At 39.2% G+C, this 22,868-nt stretch overlaps 1 protein-coding gene and 1 long non-coding RNA gene across 2 annotated transcripts in view; both read right to left on the reverse strand.

Moving 5' to 3' along the window:
• Positions 1–3,256: 3,256 nt before the first annotated feature.
• Positions 3,257–8,822, reverse strand: LOC140927168 (uncharacterized). The gene is made up of 3 exons (XR_012164537.1): positions 8,686–8,822; positions 4,105–4,203; positions 3,257–3,521 (listed from the first exon to the last, which is right to left on the reverse strand). It is a non-coding gene; the product is annotated as an uncharacterized lncRNA (long non-coding RNA).
• A 13,578-nt stretch (positions 8,823–22,400) lies between these two features.
• Positions 22,401–22,868, reverse strand: part of LOC140926379 (alpha-1,6-mannosylglycoprotein 6-beta-N-acetylglucosaminyltransferase A-like) — an 18,432-nt gene continuing 17,964 nt past the window's right edge. The window contains exon 13 of the mRNA XM_073376131.1: positions 22,401–22,599. Within this exon, the coding sequence (XP_073232232.1) occupies positions 22,401–22,599 (199 nt within the window). The remainder of the gene's footprint in view (positions 22,600–22,868) is intronic.

Here is a 22,868-nt window from a genome sequence, read left to right on the forward strand (position 1 = left end):
GCGGAAACACCAAGGGGGGGATGAAAAAAACCAGTCCGGGAGATATCCTTTTCCGGATATATGATGACGTCACTGATAATTGCATACTGGACCTTCAAAATCAACAATTTGGTAAATTTTACTCATTTCCAGTAGCTCTCGACCAAATTTACTTTGTTTTGGTTTAGATCTCAACCAATCACAACGCACGATACCTATATCCAAAAAAGGATATCTCCCGGACTGAACACCAATTCAATTTCGCTCAAGATACTAAAGGAAAAAAAGATGGCGCTACGAACTGTTCGTGTAATTCTGAAGCATGGTAAGAAGCGCTTACTCGTAAATGTTTTTTTTTTAGGTGAGGGTAGGATGCCACATACGTGGATGAAGATGTAGTTGAAGAACTCGGTGTCAAAGGGGAGATTAATAGTTAATAACTGTAAACGTCACCAACAATTAGCAAGTTAGTTTTCCCTCAATGATATTAAACATTAGATTAGAGAGTGTAGATGGACGAGTGCACACCGAGATTGATGCACAGACTTCGGAAAAGATTTGTGGTGGCATGAAAGCTGTTGATTGCATTTTGGTCGAGAGAAAGGGCCTGTGGAGCCATTTGCAGGACATACCACTTTCGAAGCTGGCCAGAAGGGGAAGGATTGATGTGTTGCTTGGGACAGATAACTATCATTTGAATTACCCCAAGAAAGAAGTGATTAGTGGAGTCTGAGATTGACATTGCAGATAAGCAGAGCACACGAGATTCTCATGGGTAAAGCCACCTTTTAGGTGGACAGGGCAAATGTCTGCGTCTGGGTTCAAGGATAGAGCCGAAACTACAAACAGTTTGTCTCCCAGCGGGTGGAAAAATTACGACGCTTCAAGTCCAAATCAGTGAGGGTACATTCCAACTACACTTAACCCTGCTGATAAGGGAACCAGGGGAGCCTTTGTTCAATTGTTAATATGGGACGACTGCTGGTTGCGTGGACCCTTGTTTCTACATGAGGGTGAAGAGGAGTCGTAGCCAGAAAGGAAGTAAGGAAAAGCTCCAGAAGCTTACAAGGAAGTTAAATCAGTGAAAAGAGGACGGATCGAGGCAGTGTATCCAGGACAGGATGGACTAATCAGAATGGTAGACGAGAGGACTGGTAGAAGTGTGAAGCGCAGACCAATTACGGGACTCTCACCGTTGGAAGTTGAAAGGCTCTCAATGAGCACACTTGTGACGCTAGTCATTTATGCTTTCTCATAGACTTTGAACAGTTTCTGGAAACACTTGAATTGTGTTCTTTCATTTTGGTTTCTAGTTTCATTGAACTAGCATTGGATTTCTTTACTTATCACACACTTGACGATTTCGACATTGCTGATCCTAGCAGTACGCAGGACGCATGCCAAACATGAACCTTCTTCTGGCCCAGCTCGTCTCGAGTCCTTCGTAGCTCAGAGGTCAGAGCATCCGACCGGTGTAAGTTCAATTCCTATCGAGAACTCTTTCTTTGTCTTGTGCTCGTGACATGTTAATTACATAATTTCTTATTAGAATCTGTTATTTTTTTTCTTTAATTTTCAGCACTCTGATCGGTCTGGATATTCCCTTTCTTATAGCAAACGTTAGTTATAATTAACACGAAGTTCAATCTTTTTTCTTTTTTAAAAATTCCTACTCGCTAGAACTCAAATGCCGGAGATTGTTTTTAAACTCAAGTTCTAAAAGAAAACCCTTGTTTCCATTGTTTTCATTTAGCACTTGAGTTTAAAAAGAAACTCACGCATTTGATTTTTAGCGAGTTAGGGATTTTACAGTACTTATTTTCTTTTGTATTTTGAGAAAGGGAGATACTTAAGGTGATTCCATAGTAAAAGAACCTAACATAGATTTTAGCTAAAACTTGGTACACTGATGTAACAAGTCAAGAAGATGATAAAAAAGTAATAAAAAGTGGGGGTCACCGTGCTCGTTTTGACGTCACAATGCTGACAGTTGTAACATAGGATATGTATCTTTATCTTTTGTGCAATAAAGAACATTATTATCATCATTATTATTATTATTACAGTCCAACCTCCACGTGCGACCAAATCTCGTATGCGACCACCTCCCATAAGCGACCGCCTATCCGAAGCACCAAAATTTTCCCATTCAAAGCCTTACAGTTGGAACCTCTACTAAACGACCACCTTTTGTAAGCGACCACCTGATGCATTCTCTAATCTTTAATTTCGCTGTGTGCACTATGTTAATTAGAATATACTAAGAACTTTAGTGACAACATAGAACTTCACATACCCCAACTTAGATAAAGCATGCAATAAATTGTCTTCCATAAAGTAGTTGTGCCTGGACTTCTTCTCAGAGGAGACCCCCTGCGGTTCAATTCTTGTAAACGACCACCTCCCGTAAGCGACCACTCAGTCTTTGCATTTTGGGTGGTCGGTTACGGGAGGTTCTACTGTATTAATATTATTATTATTATCATTATTATTATTATTATTATTATTATTATTATTATTATTATTAAACTCAAAAAACGTTGTCCAAGAATAAGCAAATGAATAAAAATCATATATGTCCTCGCTATTGGTACATATTTAAAACCACTCCATTCAGTCTAAAACATTTTTTTAAAGAAATATAGGGAAGGCTTTCGTCGTTGTTCCTGACGTAGCGTGCAAAGGCCCGAACTTTTTTCGATATCTATGATTTTCTGTAATAATAATGAAGATAAAGATAACAGAACTGATAATGACAATGACAATGATAATGCGATGACGATGACGACGACGTCGATGATCAGGATGATGATGATTAAAATGACAAAGATAATGAATACAAAAACCAATGTGAATCAAACACCTCTTTAAAGCGTGCACTAGAAGGTTTCACTTTATTTGTCAAACATACGTTTTTTCTCTGTCGATTTCCAAAGCTTGGTTTTTGCTGTTCAAGCCTCTCAGCTGCAGCCCTCCATTCTGGCCAAAGTCTTGTAATACGGTCTCTCATGAACTGGTATTTACTTTCGTTCAATTTGTGCATCAATCCTGTGAGATCGTCCCGGACATGAAGCTGTGAAGTAAAGGTTATCTATTTTAGTTTCTTACCTGGTCGAAGTGGAATGATGCAATCTCCTGCCATCTAATCAGGAAAGAAAAGCCACTAGCACGCTTTTTTTTTCAGGAAAATGATCAGGCAGTTAAAAGACGCTAGTTTTTACACCACTTGACGGGGTCTTTCGTAAAAGCAAAGCATCAATTCTATGTTTATTTTTTTGACGTTTTGTACGTTCAGGTTTTCTTCTTGGAATAAAGAAGTTTAAGACAAATTTTCCTGACTGTCATACCGACTCTCGTTGCGGTTCTAAGAAATAAAACATGAAGTTAAAAGAGCGTTCATACTGCACTGGCAAAGGGATCACTGGTAACTGTTTTTAAGACCGAAGTAAATGATTATTAAATCTCCAAACCAGTTTATTACTGTGCTTTTTAAAAGGGTAGAAATGTCTTCGCCAAGGTAACGTTGGACACCATTTCTCCACCTTAAAAAGTAAGAAAAAAGAATTTGAAAACGAAAATTAAATAAAGCCACCGGACCATTCAATATATTAAGAAGCCTCACTATTTTTCAAAAGGTTTGGCTGACAATGAAGGGATACCCTAAAGTAAAGCGGATACATCTTATCTTCTGGGAGAAGCACTCGGGCGCATGTTTTTCATTTCTTTGCTTCAAATTTCTTCCCAGCAGAGGAACAGAAGCAATAATGGATCCCTTATCATTAAATTCAAATTGTTCTCGCAGTTTGCAGCACTGTAAGGCACTTTCCTTATAAGAGGGCCTCTAAACTTCGGAGAATTCATCACAGGCTCTCGAAGACTCTATAATCTCATTTCCTGCATAACCGAAGTCTGTCTGAACTAGGGGAGCTAGAACAAGATGCTAGGCCTATGACAATTATCTTCCAAACTTTGCAACCTGTCCTCATAGAATAATATGCATGTGTAACGTCGATGTATCACCCACCCCATAGTAGTGTAGCCCAGCTACAAATTTAGGTGAACGGCCATTAAAGGAATGCGAGGCACAATTTGTACATTACAAAAATCACTTTTACATTAAATCACCTCACTGAAATAGATCAGCAGATTGCAGTTATCCTTTGGATCTACACCATGCTGGTTTACGTAACATTCTCTGTTTTTTGACCATATTTGTTTCATCCACTATAGATAAAGACAAAAATAGAAGGAGAAAGTTTGGTGACTCTTATATTGTAGCTTTCGCCTAGATTTGTTAAGTAGACTGGTAAACCACTTAGACATAAGAGGACGGTTAGATTTAGAATGTGGCTGCTCATTCCGTAAACTTGCAATAGGCCATTTGTACGATGGAATAGAATAGAATAGAATAGAATAGGATAGTTCTTTATTTAAACACGGTACAGTTCATCAGGAGTATGGCGTCATGTTTTTAAATAGTAAACCCCAAATACATTTCGTGTTTCTTTTCATATTTAAATGTGGAAATTCCAGCCAGGATTAAAACAGCAGAAAATCTAATTTGCACAAGAAAGCAGAAAACTGAAGCATTCTGGTAGAAGTAGTAAAATGTCTTCATCGAGCAAATGGCCAGTTGGACGCTTATGCACATGCTTCTGAATGTATATGAACTGTGTACTACTGACTGATCATGGAAGGCTGGGCTTATAAATTATAACCGCTTATCGAATGATTGTAAAACCACACATATTTAAAATGCGCATTATTTAGCTTTGGGAATAATATATGAACGTAGTCGCTTTACTAAGCGAAAGTATATGCTGCCATGACAACTTTGGTGCCCTTATCAGTGAGCTCGTTGTGAGCCAACGGCCAGCAAGCAACTGATGGTGTGGAGCCTTAAGGGCACTGGTGGAAAAACTCAAACCTGGTGGCTATCTACTTCATCCTGCTTTATCTCCAGTCGCCTTGACCATGTCTTTCCGCTTGGCACAGATAACTCAAGACGAGAGAGTGACGCTGAAGACGCTGCGAAACATTTCCTCGCCTTCATCCGATTCTAGAGCAAGTTAATCCACAACCATCCCCCAATCTTTTAAGCCCTGTGGCAATGCGAGAGTGAAGAAGTAGCAGGTGGAGGTTTACTGGAAGGTGTAGTCTCAGAACCTGGACACCAGCGGCCCATGACATTAGGGTCGCTTTGTACTGAACCGAGGCAGCGGTGGAGTTTGAACCCCCCTTGGTGTTTGAGGAGAAGTCCTCTTTAGGATATCTCTCTATTAACTTCCATGGCCTAAAAAAGGGATTAGACAAGTTGCCCTAAACATGCGCGTCTTCGCCTTACCCAGGCCTGCTTACCCGGGCAGGAGGAGATGCAGTTTATGCCGTCGAAATTTCAAAATAAAATATCATTGACTACCGAGTCATGGTATGCGTTTAAGCTCACAGACAGCACCAAAGCTGATAACCTGGTAGACAGACAACAATTGTCGTAACAGATCTCGGCAGGTACAACATTTTTACCCAGTATTGGAAGGTCAGCTGACGATATTCACAGTATTCAAATCTGGTTACAAGTTTTTCTGGATTGGTCGTTACAGTGAAGAACTTCGTGAAGTAGGAATGGAATTTTCTGTTAGAATACATCTGATCAACTTTATAAAAACCTTCTCAAAGGATTCAATGATGGCCTCATACTACGACACCGTAATCAGTGCATACGCGCTGACAATGACGACACAGAAAGCACTGGCAGCAAGCACTGGCATCTAATCGATTATGTTATCGTTAGCAGAAGAGATGGGCTGTGCAGCGCAGACTGCTGGATTGACCGGACTCATCATTTCAAAACTCAACACGTCACATCCTGCCCAGGCGGCGCCCACATGCGAAAAATACTAAAAGAGTGGTTTTATGTCAGAAAGCTAGAAAGGCATTCGGTTCGAGAGAGATACGGTATACCATACTGCATTCCCTCAACTTGGCAGAAATACACGCAAACATAAAAACTGGTTTGATGAGAACAATGAGGAAATCCAAAAGTTGCTTGACGAGAAACGCCACACTTCACATCAACAAGATAGCAGCTCTGCTTCCTATAAAGCAGCCTAATATTCCACCAAAAAAGGTGCAATCCAAGCTCAGAGAGACACAGGACTCCTGGCTCAGCAAAATCGCAGGTGGGATTCAATATCATGCTGACAACAACAACACTTAAAGCTTCTCTGATGCCCTGAAGACTTCTATTAGCCCCAATCCCCTGGAACATGACGCTGAAGGGACAGCTCTGGTCACTGATAAGAATTCCATCCTGGAAATATGGCTCAAATTTTTAACGGTGTCCTAACTATGCCCTTTTAATTTCTATCAATTTTGAAGCCATATTTATGCTTGTATGCCTCAAGTAGAGATCACCAAATCCTTATCAAAGCCTCCAGTAAAATCGGACTTTTAGAAAGTGATCATAATCCACCCCAGCTAAAGTCCTCAAGGCAGGAGGGCTAGTCTCATTACAAAAACTAGCCGAACATTTTCAGTCCTTTTGACAGAAGGAAGTCAAGGCCTCTGTTGAAATCTCTACAAGATAAAGGGAAATGTACAGTCATGCGATAATCACTGAGGGATTTTTCACCTAATAATCGCTGACAAGATCGTTTTAAGGGTCTTCTTCAACTGCCTTATTCAGCACTTGGAGGACGGCCACCTCCCAGAAAGTCACTGTGGCGTATGAAGGGCCGTGGAACTGTGGACATGGTGTTTTGCTGTGGACACGGTTACTCCAGGAAAAGCGTCAAGAACAGAATAAAGATCCTTACATAACAATTGTAGATCTGACAAAAGCCTTTGACACTGTTAGCTGCGAGGACCTGTGGAGGATCATGGGAACGTTTGGCTATCTAGATAAGTTCATAAGCATGGTGCGTAAGTTTCACGACGGCATGCTCTCTTGAGTACGAGACTAACTTCAGACTAGTCTGAAGAATTTTCATTCACTAACTGAGAAAAGCAAGCCTTAGGATGTGTCCTTGCCCCCAAACTCTTCAACATGATGTTCACAGTCATGTTGACGGAGCCGTCTACACCCACAATGTCGAAGAAAAAAAGTCATAGTGGTATCTATATGGAAACCTATACAACTTGCGTAGGCTACAGGTATAACTGATCAAGGCCAACGAAGTTACAGTGCGTCGCTTCCTGTTCGCATATGACTGTGCGCTTAACACTGCCACCGAAACCTATAAGCAATTGAGCATCGATTGTTTTTCTACTGCTTGCGATAACCTTGGGGGGTACAACCAGTGCCAAAGAAACTGACGTTCTACACCAGTCTGCCACACAGACGACGCGTGTGGTATACCAGCCAACACTATCAAAGAGGAAATTTCCAAGACCGTTGACAGAGGTTGACGTACCTAGTCAGTACACTTTCCAGCTCTGCCCAAATGGAAGACGAGGTCAATTCACGCATTGCCAAGTTCAGCTCAGTTTACGGACGACTTAGTGACACGGTTTGGCAAAAGAGAGGCAGCTGAAAAAACGCACGTGCAAGGCAGCGGTGCTGTCCTCATTACTGTATGCCTGTGAAACATGCTCATTATACGAGCGCCACGTCCAAGAGATTAACCAATTTTACCATAACTGCCTAAGAAAACAGTTGAAGGTAACCTGTGCGACGAAGTCCCTAACACTGAGTTCTTCTTCTACCTCGCACGCCATGCACTCTGCTCTAGAGAGCCCAGGCTAGGTGGGCTTGCTATCAAAGCACAATGGGACACACTCTTCCCCAAAAAGATTATTCTTAGGCGAATTAGTCAAGGAGAAACGTTCCCAGGGTGGACAGAAGAAACGCTACGAGGACTGTCTCAAACAGTCGCTGGACATTTGGTTTTGCTGTAAAACCTGGAAGACTCTGGCACTTGACCTACCAACCTGGCGTAGAATAATTAATAAAGTCGCTGTCCTATTCGAGCAGAAGAGCAGAAGCTCAGAGCAAACTTCAGCTGTGCAAGCACAAAGTCATCTCCTTGCCATCTGCCCAAGAAATTCACCAGTGTCCAGAATGCGACAGAGCAGTCCGCACCCGTATTGGATAGTCTAGCCACAGCTCCACACTGCATCAGTCCTTTCGCCTCGTGCCATCATCGATAGAAATTGATGAACAGCAACATATACCTCAGTTAAGACAATTTGGGGTGCGTTGGATTGATCGTATTCCGGAATAAGAATAGACAGATATTGCGACAATTTCAAAGGTTATTGATAACATTTTTTATCATTATTCTAACATTTTTTTAATCATTATGATTATGACTATGATTATTATACTAAGGACGGTGTATGCCAGCATATCATATTCATCTGGAAAAGAAATTATTAATTCTGTTAAATTAAAAAGTAAGATTACGGCCGCACGATACAGCACCCTAATCCAGTGTATTTCCTGCATGACTCAAAAAATGTTGCCGGTGAAAAAGGTTGGCGTTTCAAAGCGAGATGTCGGGCTATTTTTTTTCTTTACTTAATTTTGATTTGTTTTTCGCCTCACTGCTTCAAGAACCAGTTTAGATCAATGGATCTGCAAATTGATGGATCGGTAGTAAATAACACATCCTGCTCCTAACAGACTCTTTTACCTCTCCTAAACATTTTTTGGCTCGTTTTACAGAATTGGTTAAAGGCACCTTTTACCATATATAGTGTAGTTACCTCAATTTTGTATTTACAAAGTGGATACAACCAGTCATCAGGTATAGAGCAGTTATTTAGCGGAACCTGTGCCCTGTTCTGAAACAGTTTTGGTAGGTTGTTTGTTCTTTCATTGGGAACAAAGCCGATTTCTTCTGCAAACAAAAGAGAATAATGACTGAGGTCTGGTGCTACTTCTTTAAGAGTTCAAGGACAATTTCAATATTCAATTTTAGCACAACAACACAACACAAGACTTGAAGCTATTTGTACTTTCTCATCAATATAATTTTCCCTCTCGCCTTTTTATATCCTATGCATTTCTTTTTACGCCTTTCCCACTATCTGAACGCCCCAAGGAAGACAATAACGGATTTACTCCGATCTTCCTGGCGTTGATCTTGTGGCTTCGTCACGTGTTCCTTCCCCACGAATGATGGAAGGAACGCGTGACCAAACCCGACGAACTTCTGACTGGGATGCAAACCCTATTTTTGCTCAAACAGGGTCTTCTTTTTGGTGGGCATTGTCATGCTAATTTGTAGTGTAATTGATATACAAGCTAAATCGAAGAATCACCAAACGTTGTGTTTAATAACAATATAATATCAGTAAGGCCAAGGCCAAAAGTCGAACTTTTCATGAGACGAACCAAACTTAGTGCGTTAAGTTCATGAAAAGTTCGACGTCTTGATCGGTTAAGTTCGTCTGAATGAGTTTGGAACGTCCAACACGTTCTGCTTCTGCCTCAGACGGATAGAACGTCTGAAGATCATCTTCGGGACAAACGTCGATCTTCACTGTTTTCACATGCGACGAACTAAATGAATAAATTAGTAAGTTTGTGTGATATTTATACGTATATTTAGCCACGTTCGGGAGAAAATATATTACTGAACACCCGCTGGCCGGCTTTCTTTTTTGTCTGGTTCATTTGATTGGTTCGACACGTCGTAAGTCCGACATCTGACCCAACAGACAGTCTTAACTTAATTAAGGTCGACCCAAATAAGAGTTTGCTGCGTTTTATGAAAAGCTCGACATTTGTTGGCCTAGGTTCAACTTTCGTAATCTCTGATTGCTTATAATAATAATCATCTTTATTGAGGAAACTTTTTCATAAAAGATATGGTTTTCAAAAGGGACCTGAAAACTAGATATATATTATAAAAACAAAAAAAAAAGCTATAAAATTACAAAAGGATTAAAAAGATACAAAAAATGCATAAAAAATTAAAATTAAGTATCAGTAAAAATTAAACGTAAGTAGCTATATTTATAAAAACTTAAAAACATTTCGTTTAAAACTATTTACATTCCTTGAGTCTTTGATCGTCTGACTGAGGGAGTTAAAATTGGAAACGGCATGATATTGTGTTCTTTGCTTCCCCCAATTTCTTTTGACACGTGGTAATCTAAAGTTGCCTTTGTTACGTGTATTATGCCTATGAAGTACGTCTTGTCTAATCAAGTCCATATCGTGATTAATTAGGCCATTGATGCATTTGTATACGTGTACACACCTTCTTTGAAATCGCCTTTTCTCTAGAGGCAGCCACTTGAGAACGGCTAATGCCTCAGTGGAGCCGAGTACAATGGTCTATTTAAAATAACTTTAGCAGCCTTATTTTGGAAAACTTGCAAACTAGACATAAGGGTAATATTATGTTTATCGCGCCATACTAGATCAGCATATTTAAAAAGGGGCATAACAAGACTTTTATAGAAAAGTAGACGCGCCCTGAAAGGCAATAAATGCTTTATACGCTTGAGAAGCCCAAGCCTCTGATTGATTTTCCCAGTTAGGTGTTCAATATGATCAGTCCATGTGAAATCCGAAGATATATGTATACCGAGGTATTTAAAGCTGTGAACATTACTTATACTATGATCTAAAACTGAAACAGTCAAATCTACTTTGCTTTCGCGTTTCCTATTACTACCGATAAGCGTGCATTTAGTTTTGTCCAAATTTAAAGTCAGTTTGTAATCATGAAGCCATTTCGCCACACCCAGTAGATCGTTATTTAACTTATCACTCAACTCCTTTGAGGATGTACCATAGCAATAAATTGCAGTGTCGTCTGCATAAAGTGACGCGTAGCAGGAGTTATGCTCATTTGGCAAGTTATTTATGTAAATCAGAAACAACAGAGGCCCTAGAATGCTACCCTGTGGCACCCCATGCGTGACTGGAAGTTCCTCAGATAACTCATTTCCACATGATGTGCGCTGTTGTCTACCAGTTAAGTAAGAACGGAACCAATGAAGAGCTGTTTCAGAAAGGCCGATCTCGGATAGCTTGCATAACATTATTTGATGGTCTACCGTGTCAAATGCCTTGGTTAGATCGATGAACACGGCCCCGCAAAGCTTTCCTTGTTCCATGTTTAAGAGCACTTCATCAGCAAATGAGGTTAAAGCTGTTGTAGTTGAGAAACCCTTCCTGAAACCAAATTGCTTGTTGGACAGTAATTATTGAAATATTGATTAAATGATTGAATATGTTAAGCATAGATTGGGATGGTAAAAGCAGTTAGCTGCAAAAAGAAACGCTGTCTCCTACTTTGCATGAATTTTAATTGCATTGTGATCATTTGGTATTATTCCAAATGACTTCCATAAGAAGTAAAAAATTCTGTACGTTTGAATTCGACTAAAACGAAAATATATTTCTAATCAAACTTTGAATTTTCAATACCCGTGATAGATTATTTAATAAAAACGTTGTAAATGACTCAAATTATTCGTTTTTAGAAGAATTAGCTACTATTTCATCATTTGGCGATAAGACCATTTCCCTTTTAATGTTTACGACAACTACCGCGTACGTGCCGTGACAGCTTGTCACGCGCTCCGGTCACGCGCCGGGCCCCAGGGCTTCAGGTCTGAATTAGGGTATCAAATGGGGTAGGGAAAATCACAGATTTTGGTCTGAAATAGGGTAACGCTTTCAGGAAGCGTACCGCACACCCCCTCCGAATTTTTCTGGAAGAACCCCCTGGAATTTATGGTCGTAACCTCCCACGCAGGTATTTTTAGGGGAGCTCGTTTTTCATCCCTCTCCATGCAAATGAGTCTTGTGCTGAGCATGCGATTTATTTTCGGCGATGATTGAAATGACGTGCCATGTAAACCACTTTTTCAATATCTGATAATGATGTCTTTGGAATCGAGGCCCTTAAATTTTCGTGTATTTATATACGCGTATAGCCTGCGAACAGCAGACGTCGTATTTCCGGTCGTCGCTTTTCTCTCCACTACTATTTCCCGGACGGAGAGAAGCGACTACCGGAGATGCGTCTTCTAGTCGCTATAACATACGCACTAGATCAATTCAGAAACAAATAAAAAGTATTGACATCGATAGTAGGAAGTAAAAAATCTTTAGCGAGTAAATCATGTTTCTTGTAGAATTAATCGCCTCCTCATTTCTCGATCTAATCTCCAAGCAGGCGAGGCCTGTCAATGCCGCTGTAAGCGCCTTCTTAAGATGACTATTAGATAAGTTTGCAGGTAAATTAATAATGCTATGAATTTCTAACTCACAGAAACACGGCCGACACACCTAGTGTTCTGTTACATTTCACAATTTGCACTTAGGAGTCATGGTAGAACATCATGGCATTATCAAAAACCTACTCATTTACGATGACTTAGCTAAGTTAGCGGGTGAATTAATAATGCCATGGATTTCTAACTCACAGAAACACGGGCGACACACTTTGTGTTCTGTTGCATCTCACAATTTGCACTTAATTAGGAGTCACATAACATCATGACATTATCAAAAACCTACTCGCTTAAGATGACTTTTAGATAAGTTTGCAGGTAAATTATTAATGCCATGAATTTCTAACTCACAGAAACACGGGCGACACACCTAATGCTCTGTTGCATTTCACAATTTGCACTTAGGAGTAACAGAACATCATGGTATTATCAAAAACCTACTCGCTTAAGATGACTTTTAAATAAGTTTGCAGGTAAATTAATAATGCTATGAATTTCTAACTGACAGAAACACGGGCGACACACCTAGTGTTCTGTTGCATTTCACAATTTGCACTTAGAAGTCACAGAACATCATGGCATTATCAAAAACCTACTCGCTTAAGATGACTTTTAGATAAGTTTGTAGGTAAATTAATAATGCTATGAATTTCTAACTGACAGAAACACGGGCGACACACCTAGTGTATTGCTGCTTTTCGCAATTTGCACAAATTTTAGGATCGTATTTTTACCCCCATACAAACACTGTAATTTTTCCAGAACCGTAATGTGGTACTATCACAGAGCCTGGGTTACTTGCAGTTTAAGACGATATTACGGCGCTAAACAAAGACCGCAGGCAATCGCATGCCTAAAAAGCGGGCTCAATTTACACTCGACTCCGTGTCACCGCTACAGATCAGTAGCATTGCATCGGCCGGTCGCAAAAGGCAAAATCTCGCTTAGCCTTGAAGCATTTAAGTTTGAAACGGAAAATATATTTTTAAAAAGATAATTCGTACTTCCGTTTTATTTCCTGATCATTGCTTTCCGTGGGTGGATTCCTCGTGCTGAAATTTGGCAAAAGATTATCTGGAACGCAAAAACTTAAAATTTTTGCAAGGCGTACAATTTACTATGAGCAAAAGCTTTATTTTAATTTTATAATGAAAAGGGTTGTATTTTCATCTGCTTTTTACTATCCTGTTCACGTTCTGACCTTTCAAAAATTACTACTGTCGGTAGTAGCATATGACAAGGTTGACACTTTATCGGATTACGCTTTTCGGCCAGAAATTAATTTACTAATTAAATTTCCACAGCAGGAAATTCTCTGGTCACCTTTTGAAAACAAAGCGTCCGTAGCAACTAAGAAATCATGCTGGTCGCAAAAAAAAATCGCTTGCGGCAAAAAACAAAATGGCAAGTCAGTTTCTGAAATTGTTCAAAACGAATAGGAATACGCCATGCACTCTTTTTATTTTATAAGGATATATTTTAAAAGGATATCGAGGCTGAGATTTGCGAAAATTTAAGAATATTTTAAGAATAAACTCCAGGCAGAGATTTTGAAAAGGATATTGTTTTCGGGTGTTAGTGTATGTTGAAAGTCTCTAAATATCGTACTAATATACCTTTTTAACTGATTCCTTTTCCAAAAACAGACTGTCAAGGAACTTTACACATTGTCATGTCTTCCAAGAGATGATTGAGTGATCATTCTTTACTTTTGTCAGACCTTATTTAGGCCTGTTTCAAACGTCGTGCTACTGCCGTGCTAAGCTGGCTCGACTGTAGCTCGACTGCAGAACGACACTAGGACGACTTGGTTTGAGACGTCAAATTTAATTCAGTCCAATAGAACGGCAATTGCCGAAAACAAAACACAAAAATAAAGAAACTGTTTAGCAAACTTTTAAATGTATTCTAATGTATTTATAATTTACAAATTGAGTTCGGCACGGCAGTAGCGCGACGTTTAAAACAAAGTTTAGTAACGTGCACTTGATGATGGGAAGATTTACTAACGTGATGATAGTTAGATGATTTTGAAAAAGACGTTGGAAATTTCCATCATCTTTTTTTTAATTTATTTTGGCAAATGACGTTGGTAATTTCCATGGTCATTTTGCATTGCGTGAAAAATGCAACAAGAGACTTGTAAATTGTTTGAAAAACTTACAGTTTTTACCATATATTTCTACTTGTGGCAATAAAATACAATAACCTCTAAGTTCTTGCCACTTCTAGCAGGAAAGAAAATATGGTATTTTTTAAAAAAAGTTTCCATCCTTACGTTCAAAGCAAGAAACCTGCTTGTTGTGACATGTCTAACTTGGCAAAGAATGGAAAAAATAACGTGCATTTTGTTCTTTTGTTGACAGTCATACTGCTAACTCGGTAATATTAGGTATGAATTACCTTATTTTTACCAGATGTTCATGTTTTTCTACAATTTTAGCCTCTAATCATCAAATTTGTGCCATAATTCCCAGTAGTAGATTATCTCACTTGGCTATAGAACGCGTTTTGATGGGGTCAGTGTATTTAAATAGGCGTTAGAACTTGTCGTACATAGAGACTATTGTTCACGTTTTAAGGGTGTAGAATGGTAAATTCGAGATTTTGAAAGACTGCCAGACCTTGGTTTTAAAATTCGAGCTCGAGACTTTACTTCTAAAAAATCTGAGCCCGAGATTCTAATCGCTGAAAATTTTGAATGCGAGAAAATGGTACAGATAAAGCTATATAAAATGAGTGAAAACGCCACTGGAAGCTAGCGAAAGCCTACCCGTATACTGCTTTATTTTGTTTTACTGTCTTGTTCGATAAGCTGTACCCTGGACTGTACGAGTCAAATTTTTCAGAGTACATAAGTAAAGACAATACAGAAAGAAAAAGCGACAAATCCGAGACTTGATCCGAGACCCGTCAGCCAAAAATAATTCGAAACTCCGAGAGGCAAAACCTGGCCGAAAACGAGACTTCGAGACCCATTAAAAACACTTCCGAGATTTCGAGATCGGGCCAAAATTTTTCGAGGCCCACGTTATTCGAGGTACCACCCTATACCCTTCGCTTTGGCTCTCGATCAGGGATATGCCAAAAGATTGTTTTAAAGATCCAACTCTATAGCTTTAACAAGGGCCGAGCCCAGACTCTGTATAGAAGAACAAAGAATTAATGGACATGTTCAACAAATTTACCTGTTACTGATCTATCTTCCAGTTTGTAGACAAAAATTCCACATTGTATCAGGAGGTACATGACTATAATCCATACTGCCAGATTGGCAATCAGACGTCTTCTACTTCTCATTTTATCTTTTTAAATTTGTTGCTGCCCAAAACAAGTTATTCGAATATGGAGTCAAATTTAAATTCAAGGCTTCGCAAAATACTTTTAAATCATGGTTGATTTTCCTAGGTAACAACTAGAAAAAATTACAAAATATTGAGGGATGTTGGACCGCACGCCAGTGGCCGTCTCAGAAGACACTAGAACTATATTCAATTCAATTCAATTCAATTTTTATTTACACTTTTATAAAAATATTTACATTATATATAGTAAGGTAGGAATACACTAATAAAGGAGGAGAAGAAGAAGGAAAAAAAAATTTATGGCTTAGATAGAAGTGTACGGTGGTCAGAGGCGCTTAGCTTTCGAGCTTAATAAGTAATTCTGGTTTTTTAAGACTGACCAGTAGATGAAGCTTTCTGTTTAAGAGAGCTGCACATAATCAGTTCAAGTTTAATAAGGGATAGAAAAACAAAAAAGAACGGTAAATGTTGTTTTTTATTAGTTTTCTAAATCTGGAATTTTTAGGGGGAAAATACTTCTGACGGTACGGTATCAGTCGTCTCAGCATCATGTAAACTTGGCTTAAGAAGAGGCTTTAGTTTTCTTGAAGTTGATAGGCATTTGATTGCAAGGAACCAAATATCCTACGTTCGGTTTTTTTTTTTTTTTAAAGATTAAGAACCCCAGGTGCCCCAACCTTGTTATCACAAACCGTGAGCCACAGTACACTTCCATGCTAATTTGTCATCATGATCATTATCATCGCAGTCAGTCAGTCGGTTCGACTAAGGCTGTTCTAGCGTTCAGTACAGTTTAATAATTCTTCTTCAGTTGGGATCGATGTCCCTCCATTTCATGTTTTTCTTTCAGCAACATCTTTGAACCTTAATCAAGGCCTCCCATGGTTATGCATTCCCAATTCCCAAACAGAGTTGAGAGTATAACAGCTTCTTTGATAGTCTGTTATTATTCATCCTATGCACGTGACCCAGCCATCTGACATGTCTGAGATTATTCTCAATGAGAATATCAGCCATTGATGGTAGTCCTGTTCTGCAGCGAATTTCCACATTCGTGACCTTGTCCTTCCTGGATGTCAGTGTTCATTCGCTGCGTTCATTATGACTCTTATATACCTCATCATATAAGCATGGAGCTTCTTCATTTGACTCTGATTCCACGCTGACTGCTCCAACTTGGTTTTCCAAGTAAATACGTTGTAGGAGAGGCTCCCCCATTCTATTCTTTGATCAATACTAGGTAAAATCACTTAGGTTATGAAGGGAGGGTCTCAGCTCCTCAGGGAATGTTCGTTTGAACGTATTCAGGAATAAGAAAAAATCTTCAAATCTAGTTAAAATACGTTATTACTTCTCTGATAACTTAAAAGACACAGGCATTTAAAAAAAACCCGCCTTCGTGGTCGTTTTTTCTCCTCGCCATGTCAATGTCCATTTCAAGTCAGACGGAAGAGATGAGAAAGTTGAAAAAATAAACGTGCAATTCACGCCCACTATACTGACGAAAGCCTCATCTCCAGCTCTAGCTAACACACAAGCTTGTACATGCAGAGAAATACTCGCCTGATCTTACTGAACTGGAGATAGTCAGAGAGGATATTACATGCCCGCAGGTGGATACGAATTTGATCTTCGAGCGAGTATTCAAGTCGATATCTCACTCCTTCCCGATATCGACTTGAACACGAGAAGATTAAAATTCGTATCCACAAGAGGACATGTAATATTCTGTTTATTATTAGACATCGATGAATTACCATGGGAACGATTTCTTGGACTAATCGTTGAATGATCAGTCTACATGTCATAAAACATAGATCTTACGCACAATTTTAATTTGGATTAGAGAAAATAAGTAGGGTTCATCTGTATTCTGAATGTTATAGCAATAAGACATAGGAAATTTCATTAAAAAAAGGCAACGTAATTGTCCTTTAAAACGTGTAAATAATTTATCGAAAAAAATCAGGCGAAGGATAAAACGCCTAGCTCATGTGCTGTGGATAAATATATGTGCAAAATTTTAAAAATATTAACGTGGACCAAAAAGTTCAAGATCTTGTTTTAGTTGCCGAGGTATGGTGTGTTAACTTTTTCTTTTTTTTTTTGGCAATTTTCTCACTTTATTATGTGCTTGAATAAAAATGCACAATATTAAAAGACCTGAATTATTCAGAGTCACCTTCATATTCAGCATCACCAGTTTACTCTTGGCTTCCACTGTTGCCGTCACTTTCAATAGACCTTGTCACGGTTTTCGACGCCATCTTGACGAGTAGGCAAACGCGTGAGAAATTACAGTGTTTGTATGAAAATCCAATGTCGAATAATTTCCGTAGAACGGCTATTCTGAAAAAAATATGATTTGTAAACTAAAGCTTCACTCCTAAGGATTCTCCTGAAAAAATTTGAGGGCGTTACATGCAATAGAAGACCTATAACCACTTTTTAAGATTTTCTATACATTTGTCTGTAAGAAAGTCCCGGGAAAATTACAGACAAATATATGGAAAATCTAAAGCAAGTCTCTGAAGAAATTTAAGCACAGGTACGTCCCCCAAATTTTTTAGGACAATCCTTTGCTTTGAAGCTTTAGTTTACAACTGATACTTTTTTTCAGAACAGCCGTTTTACGGAAATTATGCGACATTAGATTCTCTTACAAACACTGTAATTTCTCACGCGTTTCGGCCCCCGTTCTGGACTTGTGATTGCATTTTTAGTCGGTGCCAGATTGAAATTGAAAACACCTCCAGTGACATAATTTCCTTGAAACATTGTTTCGAGTGTTTTTTTAGCGGCTGAAGTCGATGAATGTGCCTCAGTAAAATGACTTTGTACGAGATTATGCTGTACTGCTGGCAGTACAGCATTCGTCGTTCGGATGATGAGGATGACAAAATCTTCGAAATGTTCTCCATTTGTCTTTCTCTTAACGAGCTGTAATTATTAATTGATTGTAGATTTTTATGGCCAGTTATTTGAACGATCTGGTTCGGTAGCAAATAACTATCTTGTAGTTTTTGAAGTAGTGTGTTTTCCTTCCACTGTGATTTGTTTTCACAGAGATTCCCACCGTTTCGGTCATTTCTTTCATTAAGCTGTTGAGCTTGTTAACGCCCATTGGCTGAGATTTAAACCATTTTGAGCCTTCTGACTTTAATTCGCCTTCAGTCTTGAAGTAATTTACTGCCAAGTAGAACGGTGAGTCTGGCTTCAACATGTTTTCTCGGCGCTTATCTTTGTAGGCTTTGTATAAAACCTGAACGGGTTCTCGTTCAGCTGACTCGGCGGTTTTGTTTTGATACATACGCGGCTTCACTTTACGCTGATTCCTCGGGTTTTTTTCCAGTTGTAGTCTTTGTTTGCCGTTCACCAGAGTTTTCAAGGTATTGTTTTTCTTCCCTCTCTGATTTAAGAACGACGTCTCCCCATCGCAGTTCTCTCTGCTCTTTGCATCCACGTAAACGAAAATGTAGTGTGTTGTTCAACCAAACAGTGCTTACAAGAGCTTGTGGTGAACTCAATTCAAGCACCTTCTTGCTAAGAAAAAATATCGATCTGATCGTCGCTTCAAGCTGTGGTTGCGGTGGGTTTATTGCCCTTCCCTTGTCGCTTCAGTTCTTTCTGTTTTGCTTTAAGGGCATCTGACGTGTCTTTTGAAAATCGTTGTCTTTTGATAATAGATTTCCCTGCATAACCGGCACGACCTAGGTGGCACTCAACACTCGACAAAATTCCTCTAAGCGAAGAAGGTTCGCGCTCTTCGTCTTTTTTTGTTCTTGCAGCGAATATGAATTTGCTTAGATAGTTGTTAAGATCAACTGCTGTAATCTCTTCAATGCTTCTTTTCTCGCTGTGCTCTGTTAGAAACTGCTTGACAAAATTTATGTCGTACAGTGTCTTTCTCTTTGTGTTGGCAGTTTCCCCCGTTTCGGTCAAATTATCAACTTCGCTATCTGTCATCGGAACAAACCTTCCATCAATCCCTTCGTTTTGCACGTCGTCGAAAATATTTATGTCGAAATTTGGTAGTTCATTTGAAAATCCATCTTGTTTTTCAACATGATTTGTGAATGAAAAAGCCGTGAACGCGCGCGATGGTGTGATGGTAATTTCCTATTGGCTGAGACTGAAGTAGTCATGACAACCGTGATATCTTCACATATGAAAGATAAAAATTCTGTCTTCACTGGATACCAAATTTTCGTCACCGGAAAAATCCTGGTATTTCATCGGTGTCTATATAATAATAACAAACTGACAGTAACCCAGCAAAATTAGCAGGTGAATGAATTGCGAAATGGTAGTTCAGACTGTTAAAGGGGTGGTGCCAGTCACTAGATTTGGTGCTACAATGGACGCTGTCGTACGCGGACACCCTCAGGACGCGTAAATTCAGTCCGTAACTGGAGCTGGCCGAGAGCTTGCTTGGGAGTTGAGAAAAACGGGGTTCTGTGAAGGCGGCCGTAAGCAGAGCTTGTCGTTTACGAGATTAACCGTCAGGAGAGCTTCCGCTGTACTCAAATTTCCGCTGTACTCAGATGTCAAACTTAATGCTCTTCAGTTTACACATCAAAAGACAAGTACAGGATCAAGGCTATGCTTTTGCACGTTGTCACGGTTGTTATTTTTCGTGTCTGGTACCAACAGACCTTTTTGGCTTGTATGATTCACTTTTTTCATTGAAGGCCACGTGACCTTACCCAAAAGAATCGGTTTTTTCAAATGTTGTGCTGTCCACGTGCATTATGCGTGCATAACCAGTTAAGACAAAAGGCAAATTCCCTTAAGAAAGTCACGTCGCCTGAATAAAATCTACAGGAGCGAAAAACAGAAACAAAAAAAAAAACCGTGCGAATACTGATACATAACCGACTTTTATCAGTTCATTTCCTAAAACAAGATTTGAACTACTGGAATTTTTCTATTGTGTTTGAGCTTAAAAACAATAAAAAATTCCAGCAGGCAAGTGCGACAGCTATACGCGCGTATACTGAAAATGAATCCACCCTAAGTTACTATACTAGCAAGTAAGTAAAACCTCAAGACGGGTAATTACGAGTAATGGAATAAAACAGTCTCTAAAAAGGTGATCCTTTGGCTATGTTACTAGGAACCAACATTAATGCCCCTCATTATAAATTTGGGTTTGCTTCCGCCTTCGGGTGGGAAATGTCTTTTTGCTCGAGGAGTATATTTTAAGCATAAAGTACTTCAAGGCATGTTGATCCGTTAAAGATGTCCGCTTAATCATCTCTTTTGAATTTGCTATTATGTTTTCCATTTTTGTAACTAAAAATCTTTATTTCTTTTTCAAATTAAAGCATATTTATTTCTAGGCATATTTTTCTATTAACGTAGTTGTTTAAGTATTTATATTATACTAGTAAATAATTTGTGTCCTTTGGTCCCTAGATTATACGTTATTTTTATGGAGTTAATTCAATAAAGACTAAATCTGGCGAAAGTGTATCGGCAAGTTCTGGTCCTCGATTACCTCTCAAAATACATATAACTGATGAATTATCGGTAATTAATCCCCTGTGAGTTAAAGCTTTTAATTTTGCACTTTAGGACACTGGAAAATTACAATATAAAGATGGGGTCACATTGCTTATTTTCACCCAGCATGCCCGTAGTTCTAAGAGATTTTTAGTTACGCGCAAAATGAACGAAACTTACAACCTTCCAATTCGGAGCAAAGGGCAAACACCATGAATCTTACTAAACCTAGAGCCCGTTTGTTTGTGTGTTCTATAATTTTTCGCAAAAAAAAATGTAAGAAAAATAGACAATTTTTACATGATCACATACTCCTCTGTGACTACAAATGCTCCTCTGCGGCTCGAGAGCTGTGGTGCAGCTGGGCATGCTACAGCTTGTATAGAATGGAGTGTTATATAAGGGCCACCTTATCATGTGGTCAACACTTCACGTTGTCTTTGTTTATTTATTTTTTTGTTTATCAGTCCAGAGCATTTCCACCCTAAGAAATGAGCGAAACAATAGCGTAACGTCACAGTATGGCGGATTAGAAATATCCTTGAGTGGATCAGTCGAAACGGCGTGGAATTAAATCTGTTGTCGACAGGACGAATAGAAGATACCGGAGATCGGCCCGCTCTATTGCACTATTGCTATTCAGTCGATGCAAACAGATATTAAAGACACAAGTAATGAAAGGGTTCATAACTTCTCTTCAGTTATATTATAAATTTTTTTGTCGCGTATACTCGACTACTCTTGACGCTTGACTATCACACAATAAATTTCATGAAGCAATCATCGCGTGATGTGACTCCAAATTTGCACCATAATTGGGTAGTTGCTTGTTTTGGTTCGCATCTCAACCTTTATTTATTTAGTTTAATTAACGAGGACATGTGGACTGTTCGAACCGTGCAGCGATCTTATGATGGGCTTTTCGGAACTGAAGCTGAGGGTTCCTACCCAGATTTCTTACCGAATTTTTCCCCTACCGTTTCCTTACAGGTCTCCGTTCTTTGAATACAGTTGAACCTCTCCACAACGGTCACTTTGGGAACAGAAAAACGTCAGGCCGTTGTAGAGGGGTTTAAACAAGAGTCAATGCATGGCTTGTCCGCCAAATAGTGCCCTTTGTGGAGAAATGGCCCGGGTTAGAAGAAGTTCGACTGTAGTTTGTAACTGAATGGATGATCGAGAATTTACTGATTTACTAAAAGTATAAATGCCTTCTTCTAATCCTAATTGAAGAATCCGGAAACATATATGCTGCACTTAATTTTTGTTTTTCATTTGTTTTGGGCTAGTAATGTATGCTAACTAATTTGAATCTAAGGAAAAATATTAACTAAAATAGAAAACTAACAAACTACAACATATATGAATGAGTCCGCAAAACGCTCCTCCAGTGTAAATCTAGCCCGCCTCAAGTCAATCGCAATTTTTGCAAAACGCTACTTGTTCATCTTGGTAATCCCGGCATGGACATAAGCGCATGCGTTCTGAATCTTTGGATACACAGCTAAACAAAAGTGACATTGCTTGTAATGTGCAAGCTTTATCCGCTGGAGCGTGTGAAGGAGCATGAAGTCTGTTCTCCTTCGTCTGTTTATCACAGGTTATTCCAAACCTAAGCAAGACAAACCATATGTACAGTCAAATCTGTTAATACGGACGCCGAGTGGGGCATAGAAGCGCCCGTATTAACAGGGTGTCCGTATTAAGTGGGTTGAATTTAGAGAAAAAGTAAGGGCTTTCTTTCCCCACGGACAAAGCAAACGTTCCGTAATAATGGGGGGTCCGTAAACCGGGTTTGACTCATACCTCGATTCTTTGATATCGTCACAAGAGTGACATGCTAACGAGGTGAATCGGGCCAAGTCAGGCTGCCGCAGGTGC

Source organism: Porites lutea, chromosome 2, assembly GCF_958299795.1.
Source record: "Porites lutea chromosome 2, jaPorLute2.1, whole genome shotgun sequence".
NCBI classification, from domain to species: Eukaryota; Metazoa; Cnidaria; class Anthozoa; order Scleractinia; family Poritidae; genus Porites; species Porites lutea.